Source organism: Melospiza georgiana, chromosome 7 (genome assembly GCF_028018845.1).
Source record: "Melospiza georgiana isolate bMelGeo1 chromosome 7, bMelGeo1.pri, whole genome shotgun sequence".
Taxonomy (NCBI): Eukaryota; Metazoa; Chordata; class Aves; order Passeriformes; family Passerellidae; genus Melospiza; species Melospiza georgiana.
This window is the reverse complement of record NC_080436.1, coordinates 6366211-6393117: the sequence shown is the minus strand read 5'-3', so window position 1 is coordinate 6393117 and position 26907 is coordinate 6366211. Positions and strand designations below refer to the sequence as shown.

The 26907-nt window shown below is 37.2% G+C and overlaps 1 protein-coding gene across 1 annotated transcript in view; it reads left to right on the top strand.

The window, feature by feature from the left end:
• SPAG16 (sperm associated antigen 16) overlaps nt 1-26907 on the top strand; it is a 379082-nt gene that overhangs the window by 25243 nt on the left and 326932 nt on the right. Inside the window, exon 9 of the mRNA XM_058028073.1 lies at nt 2935-3086. Within this exon, the coding sequence (XP_057884056.1) occupies nt 2935-3086 (152 nt within the window). The remainder of the gene's footprint in view (nt 1-2934; nt 3087-26907) is intronic.

Below are 26907 nucleotides of genomic sequence, written 5' to 3'. Positions count from 1 at the left end.
GGCTGACTTCTGTGCATTGGGATGCTTGAGTTAGAGGACAGTGCACACTCAGAGTGGCAGATGATCCTTGGCCAAGCTGAGCTGCCCCTCCTGGCAGGTGCTTTCTGCTTTCACTGCAGTGCAGAGCCCGAGGGAAGGAGGAGAGCTCTGCCCAGCAGCAGGGGATTGCCCTTCACTGCTCCTCAGGCTGCATTTGTCCCACAGCCTGACTTGGCAGGGGAACACCTGGAATGCTGGCTTGGCAAGTGGGCACTGAGAGTTCCTTTTTATTTGTTTTGGGTTTGCTGAATGAGAGGTTCTGCACATCTGCTCCGAGAAAGCAGGAGAAGAACTTTTTACAAGGGCATGTAGTGGCAGGACAAGGGGGAATGGCTTCATGCTGAGAGATAATAGGTTTAAATGAGATGTTAGGAAGAAATTCTTCCCTGTGAGGGTGGTGAGGCACAGGGTGCCCAGAGAAGCTGTGGCTGCCCCATCCCTGGAGGTGTCCAAGGGATGGACAGGGCTTGGAGGAATCTGGGATGGTGGAAGGTGTCCCAGCCCATGGCAGAGGGATGTAAGTGGATGAGCTTTAAGGCACCTTGCAACCCAAACCATTCAGTGATTGTGTGTTTGGTTTTAATTTGGGGCTGGATTTTTTCTTTTTGAGTCATGTAGTGCAGAATAAAGAACAAAGGGGAACCTCTTAGTATTCACAGTGAGTTTGCATTGTAAATTTGTATCTGGCAGCTAGGTAGAAAAAATTAACAGTACTTAATTTCAGGGCAACTATTCTTGACTTTATTACTCAGGCATTTGATGTGGGAGCTTTCATCCTGCTGCATTTCAAACAATTGAAGATAACATCCACAATACAGGGCATGTAATTTATTTACTAGCAGTTTTTGCTGTCTCACTGTCAGGCTGCTGTTCAGCTTTGTACAGAAATCCTTCAAGAGAAGAACATCTAATAATTTTTAAGACACCTAAAGAAACCTAATTCCTGCCTTGCTTGTTTCAAATGGGTATAAAGGACATGTAGTAGTTGGAGAGGAACTAGTTAGCAATTATTTTTAGGACTTTGTCATCCCATGGGCTGGTTCTCTCTCTCTGATGCCCTCTCAGAAATCAGCTCTGAAAAGAAATTGTACTTTGAGTTCAGTTTACTTTTTAAAAAGTAATGGATTTCCATTAAAAACTGGTTAAGTTTTAAATCTGGTCCTTCCTGATATGGTAGCAAGATCATACATAGAGGAGCCTAATTATCAAAGTGAGAAAGCTGGTATTTTATTTAGGGTATTGGTGTATACTTACAGTGCTTGCACTCTTCCTTACAGATCAAAACACAGCATTAAGTGCTGCTCTGAAAAAAAAACCAAACTCATTTGCCTGCAGGAGTTTAGCAGTGTTGACTGTGGCTTGCTTATAAACCAAAGTGAACACTTCTGTGGCAGCTGGTTCTAAACATGTTCTAAAACTGCTCCTTGCTCAGTACTCTTCTTGTATTTTCTAAAAACAACAGCTGCTTATTTATTACCCAATTATATTCAGAAGTTGAACTCAATGAGTTTCTTTGCTCATGGTTGAATTAACTCATTGCTAATACTGTTAACTGTGCTTTTCCTTTCCTTGATCTGATGCAATTGCAGTTAGAAGGTCATGCAGAAAGAAATTTAACATTAGCCTGGTTGTGCCCATTCCATGTGCAATGCAATTAGAATAGAAAATCTTTGAACCTAAGCTGTTGACATCTAAGTGCAACAGTTCTTTGGAACTCATTCTTTCTTTTTTTTTTCATGGTTATTGACTTTTAAAGCTCCAGAACTGTCAGAGCACTGTTGCTTTATAGATATGTGTATCTCAAAAGGACCAACAAACCAAATACTCTGTGAGCAGCATGCTAGTGGATAGCAGTTACTAAGTGAGTAGAAGGTGTTAGACACACAAACCAATTTTGCCTTTTACTTTTCCCCAGAGAAAGTTATTATTCAGGGTATCTGTGACAGTAGCTTCAACTCTTAAAACACTGAGAATACATAAATACTAAAGGTTTTTTTTTAATCCAGGTGTATTTCTTTCCACCAGTTCCAGTTGTACTCAGGCTGGATATACAGGAAGGTTTTGTGTTGCTTGATCTCCTTTTTTTGCCTCAAGAGTGGAGGGAGTATTTGGGTTTTTTTCTTCTCTGCTTTAAGCCATCAGATTTGCCTTTTGGTGTAAAGGTCTTAATAAAAACATTTTACAAGAGCAATAATTTAGAAGTATGTTTCAGTGATTTTAGCTGTATAATGTATTCTTTCAATAAAAGTTTTTTTTTTCAAAGAACTGGAGGGATGTTCCCAAATCCTGTTGGAAATCAGTATAACATCCTTTTCCATGTACACATGTACATCCAACAGAGCACTGCAACAAGGTACAGGCTGTGTTTGGATTTGTGGGAGCTGCCAATGCAAATGCTGTCAGCAGTGTCCTTTCTGCCAGGTCATGGCAGGTGCCTTGTACTGTGGTCTTCATCCTATCCCTTCCAACCTTTAATATTTAAAAGGTGTGTTACCTATTCATCAGGAATTCCTTGTTTGAAAGGTTGGCAGAAAGTGCATGGAAACAAAAGGAATTGTGAGTTGTAAATCAGAATATTGCATTGGTGGTGGAAAGGATGCAGTGAGCTGATGTTTCCTGTGGTTCTGAGGGATGTGAAAGAATGCATCCATTTCCCTGTGCTTCTCTGTGTACTGCAAAATTATTGCATTTTTGGGGCCAAGTCTAGGCTACCCTTTAGATAAGATGAAATTATTTGTGGAGCAGAGATACACACAGCCCTGGAATACTTTATGTGGATGGCACAGTAACCTGAATATCTGCTTATTTCAAGTGCTGTTTCTTTGAGAATTTCATGTGTCTGAAAGAGTAAATAAAAAGCATTCTGATGATATTTTTGTTGGTTTTATTTTATAGAAGGCTGTGAATGTACAAAGAAGAAAGAGTTTGAAGGTCCCACCCAGAAAGGTCTTTGGGAAGCCAGGCAGAAAAAATTCCTGGTTGTTGCAAGCTCTTCTAGTGATCCAGGTGAAGAGGCAGAGAAGAAGATGAGCAGGAGAGATCTAAAGGTACTGTGTTCTTTCCAGCTGTATCAATCCTCTTTATACAGGTGAAAGACACCTGTCCAATGTGATTAAAAGAAGTCCTGCTTAGCTGAAGTAAATAGGACAGGTAGGTAACAAGTTTAGGGTTTTTTTAATACAAGTTTCTATCACAATTAAGTTTTCAGGGAATTACAGGAACTCTGATTAATTGAAGCTAGCAGTCCACATTTTGAGAATCCAATCCCAGCAGAGGAGGAGCACTGACTGTAATTGCTTCTTGCTCTGTTGTGTTTCTTTTGTGACTTGAGAAATCCTGATGTGTTCCATGATGCTTGCAAACTTTTCCAGCATTTCAGAATGTTCCAGCTGGGACTCAAGGAGATGATATTTACAAGACTAAGGACAAAAAACTGGTAATTTCCTAATAGTTAGGGCTTCTAAACCTGAGTATGCCAGATGTAAGTTGCTGCTTCAGTTTGGAAGTTGTGCAAAATCAAAACTAATTCCTGATTGAATATTTTTTTATTATGGAAAAGAATGTTTACTTTATTCCTATTGTTTTATTTACTGAGGTTGCATTTTGGGACTACATAACAATGCTTTTTATTTTTCCAGATTAGGGTAAACATTGTAATATTTAAAATTTCAAAAGCTCTCAAAACTGTTGCACTGCTCTATTTTTGTTTGAGAACTACAGTTAGAGTTTAAACTGTGAGGAAAAGAGCTCTAGTTGATGATGATGTAGTCAGAAGCAACTTCAGTCTTCCCTTGTCTCCACACAAATATGTCCATGGTAATTAATTTTTGCAGGTTTCTGTCTGGCTTTGCAAGAGCATTTCATCTGTTTCACTTTGGCAGTGCACCTCTCCACAGACAAACATACCATTTTAGTTCTGTTTTCATTCATTTTTCTGCTCCTGAGCCTCAAATAAAAACATCTATATCTCTCTGTACCTCTTCTGTTGCTTACTGAAACATTTTTCACCATGTATAACAAATATTTCTCCATACTGTCCCCACACCTATTAGTATCTGAGGCATGTGCTACTCAGTCCATATCTACTTTCCCTGTTTTAGGTGCAGTGGAAAATTTCAGTGCTAGACTCTTAGAATCTTCTCCTTTCTTCATTCTGTCTTGTAAACAGATACAATTGCATAATCCAAGAAGAAATTATTTTTGTGTTTCTGTTTCTACTGAAGTCATCAGGATTTTTATGGAAAACCTGAGCAGAGTTATGCTTCCCCCAAAATAAAAACTCTGCACAGGTAGTGTGCCTGTCTGACTCCTGTTCTTTGAAATTCATGAGCACAGTCAGTTGACTGGTTCTGGCAAGCATCTGTGTTTTTACAGATCTTATGTTTCCCAAAGGAGTCCCACCAGAGGCCCTGATGTCTTTATTTAATCAATAGATTAGAAAACTGGGCTACTTCCAGAATTAAGGCATCAGAAAATATGGGCATGTTTGAATTTTCCATGCCTAAGCAATAGTCTAAAACTTTATGCGTGAGATTAGCATCTCTTCCAAATGGAACAGTAGTTCTTTTTCACCTCACATTTCCTGGATCTATTATTTCTAAATATTTCCTTTCCCCTAATAAAGGATTCCATCTTGGATAGTGCATGTGGATAACTGCTTAGGATGTAAGAAATAAATGACAGAGGGAATGATGAATGTCTAGAGTGCAAAGAGGTGAGTTAAAATTGTGTTTAGAACAGAAGAGACTGAACTCTGTCCTGTAGTGCACATTTATTGAACTACAGTTCTAATCCAATGTACTGAATTAAAATAATGTGTCTTTATTCAAGTGTTTAGGTGTCTTAAATATTTTTTCCCATCAAAAGGAAGAGATGGGAACAAATATATAAATTATGTATATAATATGTATAAAGGAGAGCCTTCCCTTCCTTAGGTGAATTTCTGTGATACTTGGAATCAAGCTTGTGTGGTGTCTCATCTCCTCTGACCTATATCAAAAAATCTTTTAAGTTCTGCTGTGTGTTACGTAACTTAGATTCTTTCTTAAAATGATTCAATGTGAACATGAAAAGTGTTCCATAAGTAATTTAAATGTTTTATTGGGAAGGGTGAAATTGATTTATACTTATTGGGATGATGATTTATTTAAATTCTGTTTATACCACATAGGAACTAGGAGTCAGAGCATGAATTTGGTCACTTCCATGGAGGTGGGTGAGGAATAAATAAAGAAATAAATGCAATTGAAATCCTGCATATATATTTACAACAAAATAAAAAAAAAGAGAACAGAAGATGTGGAAAATCTAGGTAAAATTCACTGTCTAGTATTGTCAAGCCTGCTTCAGTGAATCTAAGTGAACTTTTAAAGCTTACAAAACTTTAGAGTGAACATGTTATCCAATTTATAAATTCAGGCACTTGGATTATACCCCATCCAGTAAAAAGCCACTATATTGTCATGAGATGGTATCCTTGAGACAAAATTATAAACGTTTGTATTACCTGTACTGTTACATTGCAGTGAACTATGGTGATGGAAATGATTTAACATCTCTTCTGTGTCTGGTAGCTAAATAGTGATCTAACAAATGCCTGTGCTTTTAAGTAGATGCAAATATGAGTCATAGCTGGGCTAGAACATTTACTTCAAGGACAGACATATATTGTGTTACTGCAATATCCTGTAAAAGCTGGCATGTCATTTAAAACACACAGTCCCTTTGATGGGAAGTTTATCACTGAAACAGTAAGTGGAAAAGCAACAGGATTTTTTTTCCTAGGAGAATGCATTATCCTGATTTTACAATCCTTGTTATGAGACTGAATTAAATTGTAGTAACAGACAATTAGTCTAAACTATTTACATATCTGGCCCTTAATAAGCCAGTATCAATAGTAGAAGTAGTTGTAGATTAAGAATGTGCATAGAGTACTACTTTAAACATTTAAATTAATTAAAATGCACTCATAGGTCATTAAAATTGTAGAGAACCTCTGATAATGTGAATTTCATTATGCTCTTGAAAACTTTCCTATTTTTATTCTCTCAGGTTCCTTTCAAAGCACATTCTATGTTTGATTGCTTTTAAAAGTAATCTTAGCAGGACAATTGCAGTTTCTTTATGTTCACTAAATTATATCTCTACATGTATTACAGCCCAGTGTAATTTTCTCAAGTTTTACTTGTTGTAAAACTTTATCTAAAGGTGTGTTGGACATTTCTGGAGTTGAGGAATTATCTGTTTCTCTAGAACAGATTTTGCAATTATGACCATTGTGTATATTAAAAATAGAGAAGTAAAATCCAGGGATCATACAGATATGGCTTTTGTAATTAATGGGACTTTGGGTTAAAATATCAAATGGGTACATGTGTTATACTGTAGTTTCTCCTCAGTTCTATGGAAAAAAAAAGTACAAAATTTACAAGAACTGCTCTTCCTGTGTTCTCAAGTAGAAGGGGAGATGAAACCAAGTGATTACTTAGTCAGATTATTGAGTCTGAATATAAATTAGCACAGGTGTGTTGAGGACAGAATTGGAAAGATGGTCCCACAGTAGTTAGAAAGGGTCATAAATGAAACAGACAATCACTTTGTGTTTGTAATAATGTGGCTAAGAAAGCACTGATTTGATATTCAGAAGAGAGGAGGTGACTGACAGACAATACACATTCTGAGGGAATCCTTATTTCTACAGCCCTTCCCTGGGATAATAAAACTGCAGACATGGAGCTAAGAAAATTGATACAAGTTACCCAAATATAGGACTGCAGCCTAGAGAGAGGAAAAGGAAATACAATGTCTGTGTTTCAAATGAGATAAAAATTAAAAGCTAAGAAATCATAGACTAGAGACTATTACTTACATTCCTAAGGAAGCTGGAAGTGTATAACTGAAATTTTACTCAGTATCTGCAAGAAAGCAGGGAAAGAATTAACTGGGAAAATGGGTATGCAAGGAAAAATTGTTTAAATCCAGTCTATATTGCATCCATGGAAGGATAAGAGGTACCATGGATAACATACAAGACCACTTAGGGTTTTAAAAAGGCTTTGGATGCTGTCTCACAGATTAATTCCTGTGAACAACTGTGAAAATTTGGTCTGACAATTTTTACAATTTTTTTTAATTAATGGAAAATAGATTAGGAACATGCAGATATACTGAAGAGGCTTTTTTGCAGGGATATATTGTCCTTAATGATCTGGAAAATGGAACAGAAAATAAGCTGACAGAATTTGCAGACCAAGTGGCCTGGGTTTGGTGGGGCTGGAACAGTGAGAGCAGCTGAGGACAGCAGTGGAATTCCTCTTGGAGAACTGATCCAATGAAATAACAGACAGTGTAAGAAGAGGTACAAAGCTCAGCTTTTAAAAAATGATCCAATGTACAAACAGAGATCAAGAAGATTAGAAAGAGTTGATCATTGGCTTTTCATTAGAATAGGCTCTAGGGTATGATGTGTAAAACAGGCTTAACCTGAGTTGAAAACCACATAATATTGTGGAATATCTGAACACTGTGCTGCAGTGTAAACCAGGAATATTGCCTGGAGCATGTGGAATATTCCTCCTACTAATTTCACATGGCATGTGGCTTTGGCTGCAGTTTTCTGTGTAATCTGATCACAGCTCTTCAGGAGACAAGTAGAGCATCTATACCAGAGCAATGAGAATGATTAGAAGTCTGTGAAACTGTCAAAGAAAGGGTGTAAAGTGAAATTGGGTAGTCTACAGAAAAGAACCCTAAGGGGAGACAAGATGCATCCTTAAAACAGAATTCTGTTTAAAAAAAATGAGAAATAAAGCCAAAAGTAAATCCAAAATTACAAAACAACTTGTTAGAACAAGAAGTAATAAAGTAGAAATTCAGTAAGAGTTATTCAGAGTACAGTGGGTGTTAAGCAGCAAAGAAAATGTATATTGTTAGAATACGATGCTTCATTCCTTCTACTTACAGAATTAATGTTCTGTGACTCAAATGTATAGAGTATGATCCAAGATTAACTGGGTGTAATCTAAAATGTGTCCTTTAGTTGGTTTTGATGGAATTGAATTTAAAAGAATTGTGTGTTTTGTTAGGCAAGTCTGTATTTTTTTAAAAAATACTTTTGCTATGGACTTGAAAATGGTAAAAAGAAAGCTGCTTTTTAGGTGAAATTCATGCTTTTAAAAAAATTGTCTATTGTATTCTGTAATGTAATAGATAATGTAATGATGGCTTTAGTTTTAGGGCTTGCTCAAATGTCTTTAAAGATGTTGGGCCTACATGGAGAAAATGAGAAAATGCTTCAGAATGTTAGCTACAAATAAAGCTATAGAGGAAATATTCATTCAGTTGCAAGACCAAATTATAAAGACAACTTATTATAGAATTTTCCATCCACCTTTGCAGCTTTGTTAAATGGAGACATCCAATGCCTTGCATTTTTAGTAGTAAAATTGATTCTGTAAGCCATTGGTACTTGATAAAAATACCTCACAGAGCGTGCTAAGGCTTTTTTTTGTGCTGAAGAACAAGGCTTGTTTTCAGTCACTGCATGCTGCCAAAGAGTAATAAAGTAACAGGCCCCAAGATGGAGAACCAGCACAGAAAGTTGTTGGGAAGGAAGTTGCATTTGATTCCAATTCTAATTGTACATAGGTTTTGCATATTCATGTATTTCTTTCTGGTTTTGAGCATCAATAATGACAGATTTTAGAATAGGCTGTGAATCTCACTCTTGCTAGTCACTTGCAAAAACTGCTGTTAAGTAATAAAATTACTGGGTTTTGTATGCAGAAAGAGGGATGTACTGAAATTGTATTTAATTGAAGAAAAAGCCTTTGAATTCTCTTTGCAGAGAAGATGGAGCAGATATAAAAAATGCTATAAAGATTTAAAAATGTTTGGTTTTCTTTGCTTTTACAAACAGCTGCTGCTCAGACAGAGAGAGTAAGGAGGTTTTCCTTTACCTCTGAGTTCCTGCAGCACTTTCCCTCATTCAGGCTGGGCTGTAAGGTGGGATTTGACTCTGCCTGAGTTCAGAGGGAACTTTGCAGAGGCACCAGAAGCTCCTGTAGACCCCCAGAGCAGGAGGTGGGATGGTGCTTGCACAGCTGCTGCTCACGTCTGCTCCGTTGGCCTTTGAGACCATAACTGAGCAATTTCATTAACTCAGGACCAACACTTTGTTTTCCCTTTAATTAAAGTGTCAAGACCTTAACATTTCTCTTGGAAACCAGGTGGGAGTTGTGGGGGGAAGAGGAGGAGAATGGTTTAGTTGTGCTTGTTTGTTCAGTGACAGGTGTTCAGTGCTTACAGCCCTGAAGGGAATTCTGCCAGCACAGCGTCTCTAACTGTGCAATTCCAGTGCTCTTTGGAATATTCAGCTGCTGCCAAGATCCCCATTTCTTTCAAGGATGCAGAGGCACTAACTAGCAGAATGTGTAGAATGCACTACCCAAGATAAATAGTGTTGGGTACCTTAGTTACAATGTTGGTGCAAATTTCATTTCACTTGAAAAATGTCCATGGTTTTAAAAAAAAAAAAAAAAAAAAAAAAAAATCTAAATTCCACAAAGGTCTGTTTCCAATTATAATTCCTCTATTTTTTTCCCCCAAGGTCTGTTTCTATGAAAAGTTTGTGATATTTGTGTTAGTTGGGAAGAGTTTGAAAACTCTTTATACTAAGTTTTAATTTTCAAATCAATGATTTGCTTGGTGTTTTTGGGTACTGATAGGACACATAAAAGTATTAGTTGTAATTGACACACAACTGCAAGTCAAAATGTTCAGAATGGTAATTGTATTTGAACTGGGCAAATAATCACCTCTGTTTTTAAAGGAGTATTCTTTCAGAAGTATTTGCAGTCTGTTGTTCAGTGGTTAACTGTAGCTTGATGTTCATGGATGCAGCTAAAAAGGCAATATATGAACTACTGCTTCATATACTTAACAAAAAAGTAGATTAAATGAGGCCAAACTTAACACTAATTAGGTTTTTTTGTTTTGGGGTTTTTTTTCCCATTTTAATGTAATTCAGCTAAAGTTATTAATGGATAAAACTAGATCCCTTTCAAATTAGAGAAATGTGATTGAAATATGAAGTAAGTGCTCAGACCCCCAAAATCTGGAGGGAAAGGCTCAGGTGCTGAGTGTGGTATTTATATTTTAAATTAACTATTCTGCAGTAAGTTATGGATTTTGGTGTTTCAATCTTTTTTTCCAATATTTAAACAAAGCCTTTGCATATGTCAACATTACTTTAAGGAAAATGAAATTCAACATTAGCATTTAGTTTTCATGGTAACAAATCTCTAACATACCCTAAGAGCTCTGGCATTGCTCACAGTGTTCAGGGTTGTTTGTCTTGTATATTCAAACAGCACTTCTGGGAGTGGAAAGTAAAATCTTAATTGTTTCTGTTTGAATACAATGAAATGAAATAAAATACTAAGTCTTTACTCCAAACAGTTTATGAATTAATAATCAGAGCATTTCCTCCAGAAAATGTGACACTGTTTCATTGGAGTGTCACATACTCTGAGGATAATGTTAAAGGGTCACAGGCCTCTTTGTAATTGGATTTCCAGTTTGAATTCAGGCTTGACAGGTTTGATCATGATTAAAACTAGTTGTTGTATAATCATGGATCAGTTGATCTTACCTGCTCTTACATGCAGTAAGCAAAGGGCAGCCTCTGTCAGCAGGGAGGCTCAGGCTGGACAGATTTGTGCTGGAACCCAGCCTGGAATGATGTCTGTACAGGTGGGCTTTTACACCAGAGGAGCAGAAATTATTCATGTGATGCTCAGACAATGAAGGCAATTCAGATTTGTTTCCACTACATGGAACCACTTTGTAAAGCACAACTGCTAAACAATTTTGTGGGCACATTAGGAATCTTCTCCTATTCAAATTTGTTTTTTCAGAAGTGCAGTTTAATGTCTCGCTGTGGAGTTTGACCATGATCTCTGAGCTTGGGGGCTAAAAAGCAAAATGAGTCAAGTGGTTTCACAGCTCATTGAGAAGAATGCTTTTTCTCCTGTTTCCTTTCTGAAATCCTCTCTCTGTCACTGTGATATTTTATGAAAAATCCCTTTGCCAAGATTTCTTCTCCTGGGAAGCTTCAGCTTCTCCCTGTTTTGCTGCTTTGGAATGTGATTTGGAGAATTGTTTATCCAACATGTGAATTGTTTTAATTTAATGACCAGTCATGGTCCAGCTGTTTCAAGGCTCTGAGGAGTCACCAGTTTTTGTTATCATTCTTGTCTAGCCTTCTGATCTCTCCTTTCTCTTTCTTTGGTATAATTCTAGTATATAATTTCTTTTAATATAATATCATAAAATAATAAATCAGCCTTCTGAGAACTTGAAGTCATATTCTCATCTCTCACCTCGTCCTGGGGACCCTCACAACACCACAACACTCTCTCCTCCCTAGCAGCAGCTCCCCTTCTCTTTCCTACCTCTGCTCTTTGTAAATTCTCTAAATCCTTTCAGTTAAGGTGCTGAATGACAAATTTGGAACACACAAGTTTGAAAGACTGGTTACAGGACAGAACAAAGGCCACACCATGCAGATGTGACAGCAGAACACCAGATACTCAGTGCACAGTTTCAGTTTGCATTTCTTTTGTATGTTTTACACCATAGCTCTGTATTTATTGTTTCCAAGTTTTTACCTTGTGTATATATAGTTCAGATAATGTGCTGTATACTGCAAATTACCCAAAGCAGATCAGCCAATCTGACGTTTATAATTCACTAGATATCTGAAGTTGTGTCTATTTTTGCAGGAATCCTTCACTCACTGTACAAAGCAAACCTCCTCAATGTTTCAAAGAAATTGTTCTCTTGAAGCAGTACAACAAAAACTGAGATTTGCTGTGATGTGAATCTCTCAAGAGTTTATTCCCACAAAAAAAAAGATAAACAAGAAAAATTACGATGTAAAATCACAGTTCATAGTCTTTTTAAAATCCATAACGATTAAAAAGATTAGTTTACCAGTGGTACTAGTTAATGTGAAAATGTCTACACTATATTTCCACACTTCTGGTGTGTAATAATTATAATTTTTTAAAATTATATTTAGATTACTTAACTCTTGTAGATAATTTAGGAACAATGCATATTGTTGTGACATGTCAGTCGGGAAAGGATGTTAGCAATAGCAGAGGAATTCACAGGCCTCCTTCACACTTGGTTGTTCTGTGCTAAAATGTACATGCCCTGGCTTGAACTCAGCAGAAAAATAATCAAAGAGTCATGGTAATGTAATACTTAAGAATGCACCAAATGTATTTTGATATAGATCACAGGGTTGGTTAGTGTGAAGATACTGTCCTTGGTTTTTCAATATTGCAAATGAGAAAAAACTAGTAATGAAGATAGAGATGAAATAGGAGATACTTTTTAAAAGTAAAGCTATCCTTTGAGAGAGGAATCCTCATTTTGAGTATATTTTTCCTGAATTTTTTTTTATGTACATTCAGCTGTTGAGCAATTGGTTTTATCCAAACAGTGGTAATTGGAAAGAGTCGTTCTCTTGAGTTCCAGGCTAGAAGGCTTTGGCAGCTGTTTATTCTGCTGCTCCTATTCTGTTGTTGGCTAAACTCCCCTTGCTCTCATCCTGCCCCTCCAAACTCATGGTTCATGACCAATTCCTGCCTGCCACCAAAGCTGTGAAGAGCAGAGTGTGCAGGCTTGCTCTGATCTCAAAAATCCACCCAGGCTAAAATAATCTGGGAAATAACAATGAAGAGAAGCTGACAGGGCTTTGTTGGAATAATTGTTTATTTGTAGAGTTTTGTTCTATTTTAATGGAAGACATTCTATTATGCACTAATTGAGTGTTTTATTGCAGAGTTTATAAAAAGAATGAGAGGGGGGAGGCTGACAATATTTGGAGCATGTTTAAGGATAACTGGAGAGGTCTTGTGTTGTATTTGATAACTCCTGTATTGTTTTTAAGAACACAACCACACAAGCTAATACACTCACATATTTTGTTAGCCTTGGTGGTAAGTTAACTGATTTTTGGTCTGGGAGTCATAGCAAGGAGCTCTTTACAGTTCTTGCAGTTTATTTCCATTTTTGTCAGGATACACAGTGAGTAAGCTTCCACCACCATCTGGTGACATGTGTGAGTGGAGAGCCTCAGTGGCAGTAGAAGAGGCTGGCTGTGCCAAGGCTGTGGCTGGGAGCTTAGTCAGAACATGCCAACACCTGTGCAGGGAACTATTCTTATCAGCTGTGTCAGCTACTCTGCAAGGCTCCAGACTGGCTCACATTTTAGACCTTTTGAAGTGGTCCTCTTCTATTTCTTTGTATTAAATACTTTGGGTTTTTAAATAATTTGTAAACATTGGGGAAGCTTTTAAATTAGAGGTTTGGAGGTGTCAGTGTTGTTCCTGACATTACAAATCTTGAGTTTATTACTTTTATGTAAGAGCTGAAATGAGGGATGTGGGACTCCAGGTGCCTCTTCCAAATGCAGTTTATTCCATCCAAATCATGACAGCAGTCCGGGGTCGTGGGTGACAGAGCCTGTGCCTACAGCTGTCAGCTCCAGCTACTTTTCTTTGCTGAGAACCTTAATACAGTAGAACCAGTCTGTACCTTAATTTTTATCTACAGCCCATCATAACTACTGTAATTACCATATTCATGTCACTGTTCTCCAATCACTGTAAGTCAGTACATTACAGTTTAAGCTAGAAGTTGTTTTTCAGTTTTCTTGCAGTGGAAAATTCTGAGACCTTTTTTCTACTTGCCACATTTGCTGACTTGCTTGCCTGTTCTATCCTTCTGCTTGGTCAAAACATCTTCTTGTTTGGGGTGGGTTTATCCTTTGCTCTAAGTCATAAAAACCCCTTCTAACGAACACACCCTTTGCCTCCCTGGTTATCCAGTAAGACTGGCTCAGCAATTCTTTTCTTCTATATCAAAACTTGCTTCCATCTCTATTCCTTCATCAGATTTTACATTCAAAAATCTTTCCGCTAAGCATCCATATCTGTGAGACTTTCTTGTCAAACTTTCATCCTTCTCAATGCTTTTAAAGGTCTTCTTCCTAATTGAATTAATTAATTAATTGTGAATTTCCTGTCAGAAGTAAGTTACTGTAACGAAGGTAATGAGAGGAAACAAGGAAAGAGTAACCTTTTGCCCCTCTTTGCAGCCACATGTATCTGAGCGTCACTTTAGTATGTCATTGGATTGTTCCAGCCGTGTTACAGCTGAGATTTAACTTTATTTGTCCTCTCTTTTTGGTGAGTCTGTACCAACACTAATTTGGCTGTTATTTTTAGCTACACAAGTATGTGTCTGTGAGAGGTTGATGTCATCTGCATTGTCTTCTTATAGCTGCCCACCCAATCATTGAATGCCATTTACCAAGGGATTTTAACCTTGCAGGTACTTTTTTTCTCAAAATAGTGTCCATACATTTAGCAGTTATTAGTATTTAAAGCTCTGCAAAGGTGTCCAGGTTCCCTGCCATGGAAATTAGTAGGAATAGGTCATGGAGTGATTGAGTGGATTGGGCTGGGAGGTACATCACATGCCTAAATGCTTTTGAGAATTTAGGGCTTAAGACTGGGTAGATAATACTGTCTAATAAATTTTCTAAGCTTAAATAGGCAGCTTCTGTTTGGAGTCAGCTATCATTAAATAGTGTTGCACTGTAAATTAATTTTCTCTGGTAATTAGTATAATAATAATCAGTTAAACAGATCTAATGCTTCCAATGACAAGGCTCCAGTTTCCTGCCACTATTTTCTCCCTTCTTCTTCCATTCTTTGCAGAAAAGAATCCATTTTCCTGGTGGTACTTGTTTTCTCCTGGAATGATGAGGTGGACAGGATGGCTGTGTGTTCAGATCCATGCTCTTCAGTGCCAGGGAAGCTGGATGTGTGAGACACAGGATCTGCTGGGGTTAGATCAGCATGTTCCAGGGCACTTTTTCCCATTTACTCCAGAGTAGATGACAATTTCTGGGGGGAATTTCAAGTTTGTGATGATTCTTACAGAATTCTCACAGAATCCTGTCTACATGCGAGACAGAATGCTGCTGGAATTGCAGAGGAATTCACAAAGTTCAGTAAGTGTAGGCTTATTGATCAATGGTCAGAATTTGTCTCCCTCTACAGAGGACTTTCATAGTGTGCCTTTCTTCTACAGTTATTCTCTAAAAATTGTGCTGAAGGGTTTTCTCCAGTCCTGCTCAGGTAAGGCAGTGTTTGGGGGATTTGGGTTTGAGAAAGCTGTAATTCTGTTGTTGTGATAAAGACATTGCTCTATGAATTACTGCATTTTACCTTTCTGCTCAAGTGTGCATGCAAGTACAAATACATAAATATATGTGTGTATATATATATGTGTGTGTGTATATATATATATATATATATATGTGTATTAGGTGTCAGTGCAAAAATTGTGGTTATATATCTACACCTTCCATGCAGTGGTTTTTCTGTAGAAATTCAAAGTGCTGCTCTCAGCTATTACCTTGAAGTTTGCTCTTTGTCATTGTTTCTTCCCCCCAGCCCTCTGAGGAAATAACCAGGTAAATCTGTGCTCTTTCATCCCCATGTGCTTTGTGCAGTGCTCTGACTGAAATTAAGAAGGAAAACCCCTGAAATTTTCAAGTGATTTTGATTTTTCTGTAATTATAGCAATGCATCTTCTGCTTTGTTCTTTATATTTTCTTTAGATTCTGAGTTAGAAAAGGAAGTTTTTGGAGAGACTGTACCCCTCAGTTTGATAGAAGCCTCCAAAAATGTCTAAGCACTATTGAGGTTATAGGCACACACAAATAGTGTGTTTGTATTGTTTGGGTGAAAAAATCCAATGTAGCTTCATTTAAGCATAGAAATATGGAGTTAGGACCCCACTTCTCAAACATGATTAATTATTCTCTATTAATTATGCTCTTGCAACATTATCTTTTTTTTTTTTTATGATTTCTGACTCACAAGAGGCATCAAACCACTTGAATTTCACTATAGGGTCCCCTCAATGCAGTAACATGTCTGACTTTCAGTACAAGACTTGGCATGAGGGAAATAATGAGAGGTTTTTAGTCTTGATACTTTTTTTGGATAGTTTGTAAGTAATTGAATGTAGAATAGGTGTTTTTATGAGAGACTTCTTAATTTGAAAATGGATTTTCTTTTAAAGGTTTTTGTTCTGAATAAATACAATAGTTTTAAGAAACTACTGGTCAGAGTATAATCCTGAGAGAATGATCAGAGATGCCATAATCCCTTTTTTCATTACCAGTATATATTAAGTGTAAGGTTTTTTTCCACTCCAGAATAAGGATGTGTGCCTTTAATTCTAGGAATGATATAAATGGAGAGAAATGGTGTCTGATGTGTTTGTGAGCATTAGTTTATATAGTTGAATTGCAGTGCTGAATGGGCCCTTTATTTTCTTCCATAGCACAACCAAAAAAAGAAGATCTTTAATATGTAAGAAATTGCCAGTGTGATTCCAGTCAAATTCTCCATCTGGTCTGGAGGCAGAGTATTACTGAATTTTTCATCAGTTAGGAGCTGGAAGCTGGAGACTTTATTGGGATTTCCTTCAGGGCATGTACTAAGGCAGTCCATGGTGCAGTTTATGGCTTAAACATTACAGGCCTTGTATCTGATGTGCAGTAATAGCTGTGATCACATAGGAAAGTTGTTTAAAAACAACTTTAAATGCTTTTAGTAACTGCTGTTCCTTGGAGTAGAAAATGTGATGGTGGTTTTCCAGATTTACTCTTGGCAGATCCTGCCTTCAGTACCTGCAGAGGGGAGGCAGAAGCACAAGAACCAGAAATGAGGTGTTGATGTGACAGCTGAGGGTAGAAATGAAAGATAAAAGGAGCTGACAGGTGAGGCAGAACACTTGGGAAAGGTGGCAGTGCAGGTTCTCTCTTTGTGCATAACTGGAATAATTATGTTCCACAGAATTTTCCATGTAGCATGGAAGAACCCAGGAATTCATGAAAGCTGGAGAGGAAATAAGAGTGCAAGTTCAGGAAGAGCAATGCACAAAGCACATGGGGATGTGAATTCATTCAAAATTAATTCAGATGACTGTAAACTGCAAGTCAAGAAAGAATGAGGCAATGATACAGATTTTTAGATCATAAATAAGGGGACAGAAGATTATGGTTTAGAGTTTTAGGGAACAGAAAGTAGAGGGGGGAAAAAGGCAAATGAATTTGTGAGTGGAAAAGGGTAGTGGAATTTGAGTGTTGTAAAATCAGGAAAGAATGATAGGATTTCTGATGCAGGGAGAGCATTGGCAAGGGAAATGTAGTTTGCCTACTCCTTTCCACTTGGGTTTCCTCTAAAGAGGAATGTGTTAAGGTGAATTGTTATCCCAAGACTTTTACTGAAGTCACAGAGAAGGTTGCCAAGAAGATGAGGTAGGAACTGGACATTTACTAAAAAAGGTTATTTCATACAGTACAAGTCAGAGTGAAATTCAGATGTAGAATTAATTACATTTCTGTGTTCTTGCAGGGGATAAGGGAGAGTCCTCCCTGCTCAGGCACATTCAAAGAGCAGTTAGGCATAATCCTAATTCAAGGGAGGGTTTGAACCCCTGTACATCCTCAAGAATTGGGAAAGTTAGAATAAAAAGCCTTTGCTAGAGGAGTGGATGGAGAAAACAAAAGTAATAATTTAATATATAAAGATAGTTAAATTAAATTGAAAGGGTACTTTCCTAAAAAGCTGGGACATATTCCCTGTTTGCACCATTTACTTATTTGATTTTTCTTCAGACTGATTTTGCATGGTGCTGGGCCCTGTGTGCTCTACTGCAGAATTCTTTGGAGTGTTTGGTTTGAAGGCTGCTTTTTCCCCACTAGAATCTCACTCCTCTTATCTCCAGATTGTCTTTGGTTTATTTTAATTCAGATTTATCTCTAGGAATGGCCCATGAATTAGAATGGGGGGTGCAGCCTGTGATCAGACAAATTGTCCATTTTTCTGGGTATTGTTGGGCTGTATCCCTTTCTGTTGTAGATTTCTGGTGGTGTTTCTGCAAACATCAGGCTGAAAGCTGTGGTCAGTGAATTCTGTGGGGTTTTACCCCCCTGTGTCTCAATCCTGGCTGTACCATCACTCTCTGAGTCCACACAGAAATATTAATAGCAGTCTTAAAAATTGGTGAAGCACATTCTTCACACTCATCTTGTGCTGTAGCTGCTGGTGAGTGAAATTTGACATCTCCAATAAAACCTTTGCAGATATGGCAGTGCCCAAGTGCCTAAATTTAGAATGAAATTGCAAGTTGTCTTGAATCTCACCATGGATGAACAGTTGGGAGGAATTGGTTTCAGATATTCCCTCTGACTTGGCCAGACAGGATGGAACAGAGAACTTTATATAAACAGGTTTGGAGAGACACCAAAAAAAAGACAAAATAGCCCCTAGTTCCATCTCAAACTTGTGTGGGTTTGAGGGGCTAATGGTAATAAAAAGCAATAAAAACTGTTACTTACATTTTTTTCCAAGGATAGATGATTCTGAATACAGAAAAAGAACAGATCCATTGGGTAAACAATTGTTGTTTGTCAGAGTAAAATTCATTTTAGGTCCCCATGCCATCTGTCCTAACCCATATGAACAAAATTGCCTTTCTATTGAGAGTACATGGGCTAGGTTTCAAGAATTGAATAAAATCTTGTAGTTCCTGCTATCCCACTTGAAAGCTCAGTGTTTCAATTTTGTAGCTTGGGAGTCAGGGGGTGATAAACTTATTCTGGTTTTTCGTCTCCTTCTGTTGTAAGAAATTGTCGCAGGAAGATTGTACCAGCAATCTTTGGTTACTTTCAAAACTATATTTAAAATGTAAAAAATTGCTTCAAGAAATGGAGAAACAAAATAATAGAACTGAAAACTATAAATAATCAGCTACAATCAATGCAAATTATCCCATGATTGTAGAAGATACAGTTGTGGAATTGTACAAAATCAACGTAAATAATGTTGCTTGTATGTTCAAGTTTGACATGAAACCTTAAATGGAGAATAATCAAATGTATTCAGAGATCTTTTTCTTTCTTATAAACTATTTAGCGTTTTTGTATGTGACTTGGGGGGAAAAAAAAGAATCTCAGAAATCTGATTTGTGTTTGAGTTACTGATAAATTTATCAAATGACACACTGGTGAGGTCTTTTTCCATGAAGAGGGGAAGTCTGGATCACTTGATAAAGAGAAATAAAAATACGCTTTTTTGACTATGTTTTTAAAGTTCACAGAATCATAGAAGAGTTTGGCTTTGAAGGGACCTTTAAAGGCTATTTAGTCCAACTCCCCCTACAATGAGCAGGGTAATCTTCAACTAGAAGAGGCTTAATTAGGGTGTTCTTCATCATTGACTGTGACAAAGGGGACAAAATGTACTCTTAATAGCAGTGTTTACTTAGAAGACAGAAGTAGAATAGAATTTAGTAGATGAAAATTGAACACGAGGACATTCTGGGTTAGAAATAGAGTCGCTTTTTAATAGAGAATGTAGTTAGGCATTTCACAAATGTACTGGCAGTTACAGCCAATCCTTCAGCCTTGAAAAAATGGACAATTTCTAAATAATAGGGGTTTTTAAAGCTGTGTCTAGCTCAAGTAGAAATTTAGTTCAGGGGAGTGCAGAGGCCTGGGTTTTATGTGGTCCAAAATCTTTGACAGACTACAGACATTTTGGGTCTGGTTTCATATTCTGCCTTGCTGAATGTGACTTCATCCCACCTTCAGGCACTTTTAGCAGTTTCAGTTTCACTACTGGCATGTTTGTGCAGTCAGCCTGGCAGAAGCTCTTTCCTATTCTGCTGTATCCACTTCCTGCAGTGCTGCAAATATTTCTGGTGGTTAACAGTGATAGATAACCAGCTTTATCACTGTTTGATAAAGTACTTATTGCTTACAAGTACAGTAATCAATTAATTAGCTCTTTATTATAAAGAATCCATTTCTCTGCAGTATTGACAAGCTGATGGCTTTGTACCTGCATGTCACAGTACTCTTACAGCTTTGTTTTCATTATTTCTCATTATGTGGAGCTTGGGATAATGGTTACTGGCTGTCCTGAAATGGAGTCAGGATGATGAAGTGCCAAGGGGGGGAACATGGACGGCATCTGTAAGGCATAATTGCAAATAAATCAATAACTAATGGCCCCTGAATGTGTTTACCAGTTCATTGTAGTGATGTATGGACCTCTGCAAACCCTGGGTGCCTTATAACAGTTATTGAGATGATTACAGTGGGTACTTGGGCCCTGGCAGAAATTAGTGTATCCAGGCTACTGAGAATATAAACACAGTTTCTGAGCTTCCCAACAGTGCCTGAGAAGCAGAATAGTAATTTGAGGTAAAATAAAATTTGTTTGTTAATATTTGGAAAATTAATAAAAGAATGGCAAAATTTAGAACTTATTTGCACCTCTAGCATTTATGTTTGGCTATTACTAGTGGTAGGAGAACCTTTGGGAACAGGTATTTTTTTCTTGTTAAAAGTGCAGGAGAGATCATGTCAAAAGAAATCATTAAATAAAAGAGTTTTTCCACAGGCTTTCACAGTACATGTTTTAGGAATAAAATCAAAATGAATTCAGATGAGCTGTTCTCTGGAACATCTGTGGATGATTGGATGGTCTTGCATTGTTTGTACTGAGGTTTTCTTGGAGAAAATCAAGAAAGCATCTAGATTTTCTAGTTGATTCTATGGTAGGATACTTCTGTGGTAGAGAAAATTCACATTAATCTCTAAGAAAATTAAATATATATGTATATATTTAAAAAATACAATATTGCAACATATTCTGGAGTATGTCAGAAAGCTGAAGTAACTTGATGTCTATCATTTACTTAGCATTGCCTCTTTAACACGATGAATTGTGTGCAGCCTGGCTTAAAATATTGTATGCTGTGTGGCTTAAAATATTGCTGACGTTTAATTGCACCATAATCAAAATTTAAATCTACAAAATAAAATTATAGTTATAAGAGGTCTATATTTTATTGCACTGTTGTTTATTTTAACATTGATCATAAATGTAGTTGATTTTCAAACATAGGCCTTAGAAGGAAGGGATAGGGAACATCTTTGGGAATAGCACGTCATTATTTGTGACTTAGAAAACTGCCATGAAAATGGATTGCATGCCTCATATCATGATAATTTATTGCAGCATTCTCATAGATGTTCTTTTACTTCTTGCAAAATGATCAAGCTGAGTTCTGTAGCAGTGTTTGCAGTTGTTTATGCTAGATTAAGTTATATACATAGCTGTGTGTACATCTCTATTGTATGAACATATTGGTTAATTAGCTGTGAGACATGTAATGGTGCTCTGAAAAACAAACAGGAGCACGTTCTGTTGTTGCATTGTGGTGATGAGATGATGATGAGAATCAGGGTGACAAACTGGAAATTACTACCAGTAAAATAGAACTGGATTTATTCTTTCACATGTGATGAACTTGTATTCATAACTGCTGTTAATGGTAAGCAGAAGGAGATATTTAAAATCTGGGCATATCAGTGCTGGTATAGACTTTGTATCTTAGACTTGTAATAATTTTAAACTAAGAAATGAATTTCAATTGCATGTATTAAACTCAATCCCATCATGAGGGAGTAGTAAGTGAAAAGCTGGATGATCATTATATCACTTTCTTGTGACTGTAACTCAACTTAGCACTTAGAATTACTGTACATTGCTGTTCTGGAATAATTTACTGTGACTCTTCACTCACCTTGTTGACTCTGCAGAGACTGTTGGTCATGCAATTTGCTGTGACAGAGAAGAGTAATCAAAAGAAGGGGTTAAAATACATTTGATGATGTAGCTGGGATGGTAGAGGTGTTGGAAGAAGGCTGCATGGGGTATTTCTGTCCAGCACAGGTTTCCTTTTGAACACAGAACACATCCTCAAGTGTGGCATTCACATTCTCTGAAAAATCCCTTCGCCCAGGATTTTTCTCCTGGGAAGCTGAGAAGCCTCAGGGAAAAGGAAAACAATTCTTATCTCGTTTGCTTCTCCCATGTTGTGCTCATGTGGAATGTGTTTGGAGATTGTTTCATTGGATTCTGGTGTGAATTGTTTTCACTCATTGGCCAGTCAGGGCCAAGCTATGTCAGGACTCTGGAAAGGGTCACAAGTTTTCATTATTATCTTTTTAGCATTTAGTAAGTGTCCTTTCTGTATTCTTTAGTATAGCATAGTATAGTATTCTTTAATATAATATAGTATAATGAAGTAATAAATTAGCCTTCTGAGAACATGGAGTCAGATCCATCATTCCTGTCTTTATTGAGGCGACCCGCAAATACAATACTCAAGGAATGTTGGAGGTTTTTTAAGGATTTTTCCTTCTCTGGAGAAATTATCCAGAAATCTCATCTTTATATAGCTTAAGTCTTCCATTCAGTGTGGGTGCAGAGCGTCTTAAGCCTAGTCCTTGTTCTGTGGTCAGTCTTGAGCAAGGCTCAAGGAGCTGTTTTGTGTTTCTCTGGTCAGTCCCAGAATGGTTTGAGTTGGAAGGGACCTTAAAACTCATCTCATCCCATGCCCTGCCATGGTCAGGAACACCTTCTCCTAGACCAGGATGCTCCAAGTCCCATCCAGGTTGGCCTTGGACACTTCCAGCCTTGTCCTGTGGCTCCCAGCTCCCTGGGCAGATGCCTCCAGTGCACAGACCATGTTCCAGTCTCCACACTGGGGTGTCCTGCTCATCCTTAACAGCATCAGCCACAGCTGTGTGGCTTTCAACTGAGAAATGTGATTTACTTGGGCATTGGAGAGGAAGTTTAGCAGAAGCTAAAACAGTAGTTACATTTCTGTAGTGTTGGGCAGTATGCTTGGCACAGGGTAATTTTGCATTTTATACTGTTACTTTCTGAAATAGTGGTGATAAAGTTAAACAAGCCCTGGTGCTGAAGACTGGAAGAAAGCTATTGCGTTTCAGTGATGGATCTTTCTATAATTGCTCTCTTCTTACTTTTTCAAACCTCTCTGATTATTAATCATATCTGGCTAATCAAATCTGGTTTTAATAGCTGCAGTAAAAGAAACAAAACCAGTGAAGTGCAGGAGCTTGAAGTTTATCCTTTTGATAGTAGAAAATAATTGCAGTATATTTATCAATGAGTGCTAATGAGAGCTCTAGTCCAAAAGTGATGGAGTGTCTGTGGCATGGTTAGACATTGAGTAGTGGAGCTTTCTAGTTTTTTATTGCAGAGGCAATGCCTTGACTTGATGTGGCAGAGCCTTAAAACTGACATTGTCAGGAGCAATTTCAAGTGCAAATTTACTGTTAGCACCAGTTCACAAACTGTCTGAAGAGCTACGCTAGCCCTGCATTTGAAGACTGAACCAGTTTTACCATTGCTTTTTTAATTAATCTGGCTTTTACTGCCTATTACAGAGTATCTTCATGTTTATTTTATTAAAAAAGGAAAAAATGTCAGCATTATAAACTGAATAAGGAGGAATTATGTGGCCACAACCTTTGTAGCTGAGTTTTATGGTTTTTATTAGCAAGCCAAGCAAGATGGAGCAGGCAGTAAAAGTTTTACTACACTCTCCTGCTATTGCTTTCAAGTTCCTTTCCTTACATTTCAGATGTTTATAAAATAATTGTGGTCATGATTAGCATAGTAAAATAATGTGCAAATGTGTTGTATTGTGGTTGCTATAGACACTGGAGCATTTTGAAATGGAGTTGTTTTAGTATTTAACAGTGCCTACTGACTATTTCACTGCTGCATTATGCTCAGTGGGTGCACTAAATACTTTCATTTCTTTGTACTTTGCTAGAAAAGGATACCCTGTCCCTTCAATTACAAAAATATGAAAACAAAGTATAATCATGCTCAGCTACTATATTAGATGTCAAATTTTTGTCACTCTTGCAGCAAAGCTTTTTAATGTTAGTTTAAACACTTTCCTGCTTAACATTTGGTTCCTTCTGAATCTGCCTACCTGTAGTGCTGCAAAACTGAGCTCCTCAGAGAACAGACTGTCAGGGTTTTCTTCATAGGAAAGAGAGAAACAGGAACATTCATTCAGAAATGAATCTTTTTTCATTTACTTTGAAACTTTAAACAATTTTGAGTATAGCCAACAAAAAGTAAAATGGGGTTTGAAAATCTCAAACTCTAGTTTGCTCTTAAGGTGTTTTTGCTTATTTGATATATTTTATTTTTGGTGGTCAGGGAAGCAAGTTTCATTCATTGTCAGCAATTGCAGCCAAGAGTATTTTCATTCTTATTTATATGTTTCTTTTTTAAGAATGTTTTGTTTATGTGCACATTTTGAATTTATGGATTCTTAGCAATCCTTAAATTGTTTTGAAAGTTGGGACCAAAAATTACTGTAAAACTCAAGCCCTGTTGTCAAAACTATACATGTAATAAGTAGCTTCTGAGTACACCTACTGGTTTCCATGAGACTGCTTTGGTATTTAAAAACTAAAATATGGAAATTTCAATTTTAAATTAATTTCAGTCTTAAAATGAAAATAGACAAAATACGTTCTCCATAATGCATGTCTATCAGATTTATCAGGAAAAATAAGTGAACAATTATTAAAATTCTCTGTAACTTTGAATAAAAAGAGAATTTCAGTTGTATTTCAGTATAGCTATCAGTGGTTAGTTCAGGACTCATTTATAAGTACAGAAAAACAGAGACAATGCTGATTCTTGGGTGAGAATTGAGAATAGAATATTTCCTTGAAAATAAATAGTGTTAACTAAAGTTAGACTTGTCTTGCTGAGTCTTGGACATAGACAGTAGCTGTGCCCTAAGAAGAATTTCATTTTCATTACTTCACATTTCTGAAAGGATATATACTATTTGCTTTTTAAATTGAATGCATGGATCCAGCAGCACCTGTGACTGTGCTCCTTGTGCATGTCTGAACTGCAGTCTTAGAATGACCTTGACAGCTTTCAGATTGGAACTGCTGATGATAATGGTCATTAATTTTTGCAAGAGGAAAAGGTTGCACCTACTCCTCCCTCAGTGAAAGGCAGTCATCACTAATTTGCCGTCTGATGGGCTTTGCCTCACTAAAGATCCCTCTGTTTTCTGTCAGAATTAAAGTAGCAAGGTTTGAGCTTGTTCCTGGTTACAGAGTGAAGGTGCTTCCTCAATTGACTTCAATTTTTAACATCTGAGTAAGGAGAAACTCAACACTACCTGTAATAATGATATAGACAAGGCCAAGCTGTGATTTAGACAAACTGATTTGGATGTTTTCTATTAAACTCTACTACATTTTTCTCAGCTCTGAGATGATTTAGATCAGTTCCACTTATCTATTCATTGCCTTCTGTATGTTTTGACAAATGAGTCTCTTGTGTCTTTCTGGAGGAAAAAGGAAACTGTAGTCTTGCTCTGAAGAGCCCTGCTGTTGGAAGAGTAAAGGCAGTCTTACTGGAAAAATTCAGGACAGAAAAGAGATATTTCTAATAGCTTTAAGGGTAAATTTTCTTAATTCATGACAGTTTGCTTCAAAACAAGGTTTTATCTTATAAGAGGAAATTAAGGAATGGTTTGAGACTCAGAAGAGAGTTCAGTTTATTAGCTGTCCTAGAGAACTTCAGCTTGATCTGGGGTAAATCACTGAATCCTCTTATGGTTCAGGCTCTTAAACTAAAAGGGAAAAAAAAAAGGCAACTAAAAAAATCCCAAACAGACAAAAGAAAGGCAAGCTCTTCTCTTCTAGTTTGTTTTTTGTACGTGAACCTGTGAGGTCCTAAGGTATGAAATGCCTTTATGACTTCACACAATCCTGACTTCTGTAGCCTTCTGTCTTCTGATATTTAATCAGCTGTGGAAATACTGTGTGTAAATGTCCCAAGAGCTATGGCAACTTTTAGTGAGGGGCTGATTGTTGCACCTGTGATTTTAGGTAAGAGAGAGAGTGTACTGTGGAAGGGACAGGTACCATTTACCCTTGTCAGTGACTGAGGACAGGCATTCAGGACGGTTTTGGTTCATATTCTTCCTAGGACACTCTTTTGAATGTTGTGTCCCTTGCCTTTGGTGACTGTAAAAGGGTGTTTAATGTCAAGGCAGGAAGTGCATTAATTCCTATTTTATATGGATGTGTGAGAGAAGTTTGCTAGGTTTTTATTTTTGTCACAGTACAAATGTCTTGTAGCTAGCAGATAAAGGAGTGAACAAAACCACAGTATATTGCTTTGGCTCCTTAGCACTCAGGATGTTCTCCTGAATTTTGGCTTGCACATGACCCTTGCCCATGCTGAAGGAACATCAGAGTTTGCAGTTAATGCCTGTAAAAGTTTCACAAGCCTTGTTATGCAAAGTCTCAACTTGTGTAATGGAGTCTCTTTTACCCTTACGATTTAGCAATTGGAAATAATAGAATAAGGATTAAATAATGAAACTTGATTGGCAAAATTTATCAGGGGAGAGGAGGTCTCTTCATGCAAGCATTATTGAACAGTTAGTACTATTGTAGCAAGTTTTTAGGATAAAAATACCCCATTTATTCCACAGTGAGAAATATTTGTGTCTGGGGAAAAAAGTCACACTCTGACTTTTACCTGCTGGGGAGCTACTGAAATCAGCATTTCATCTGGCCATAACAAGTGATCCCACTGTTCATGCCAGTGGAACCATAGGTATGAATTATCTCAGCAGAGGGCAAATCTCCTGCTCTAGTAGAATACAGGATTAGCACTGCAAAGGGTGCAAAGGCTCCAGTTTCAGAAATATTTCAGATACTTACAATGGAGTTACAAAAACCCTAGTATTTTTATATTATTCCCTTTTTACTGTACTTTTAAATGTTACAGCAATCATTTACAGCACTATCTCCTGAAGCAGTATCTG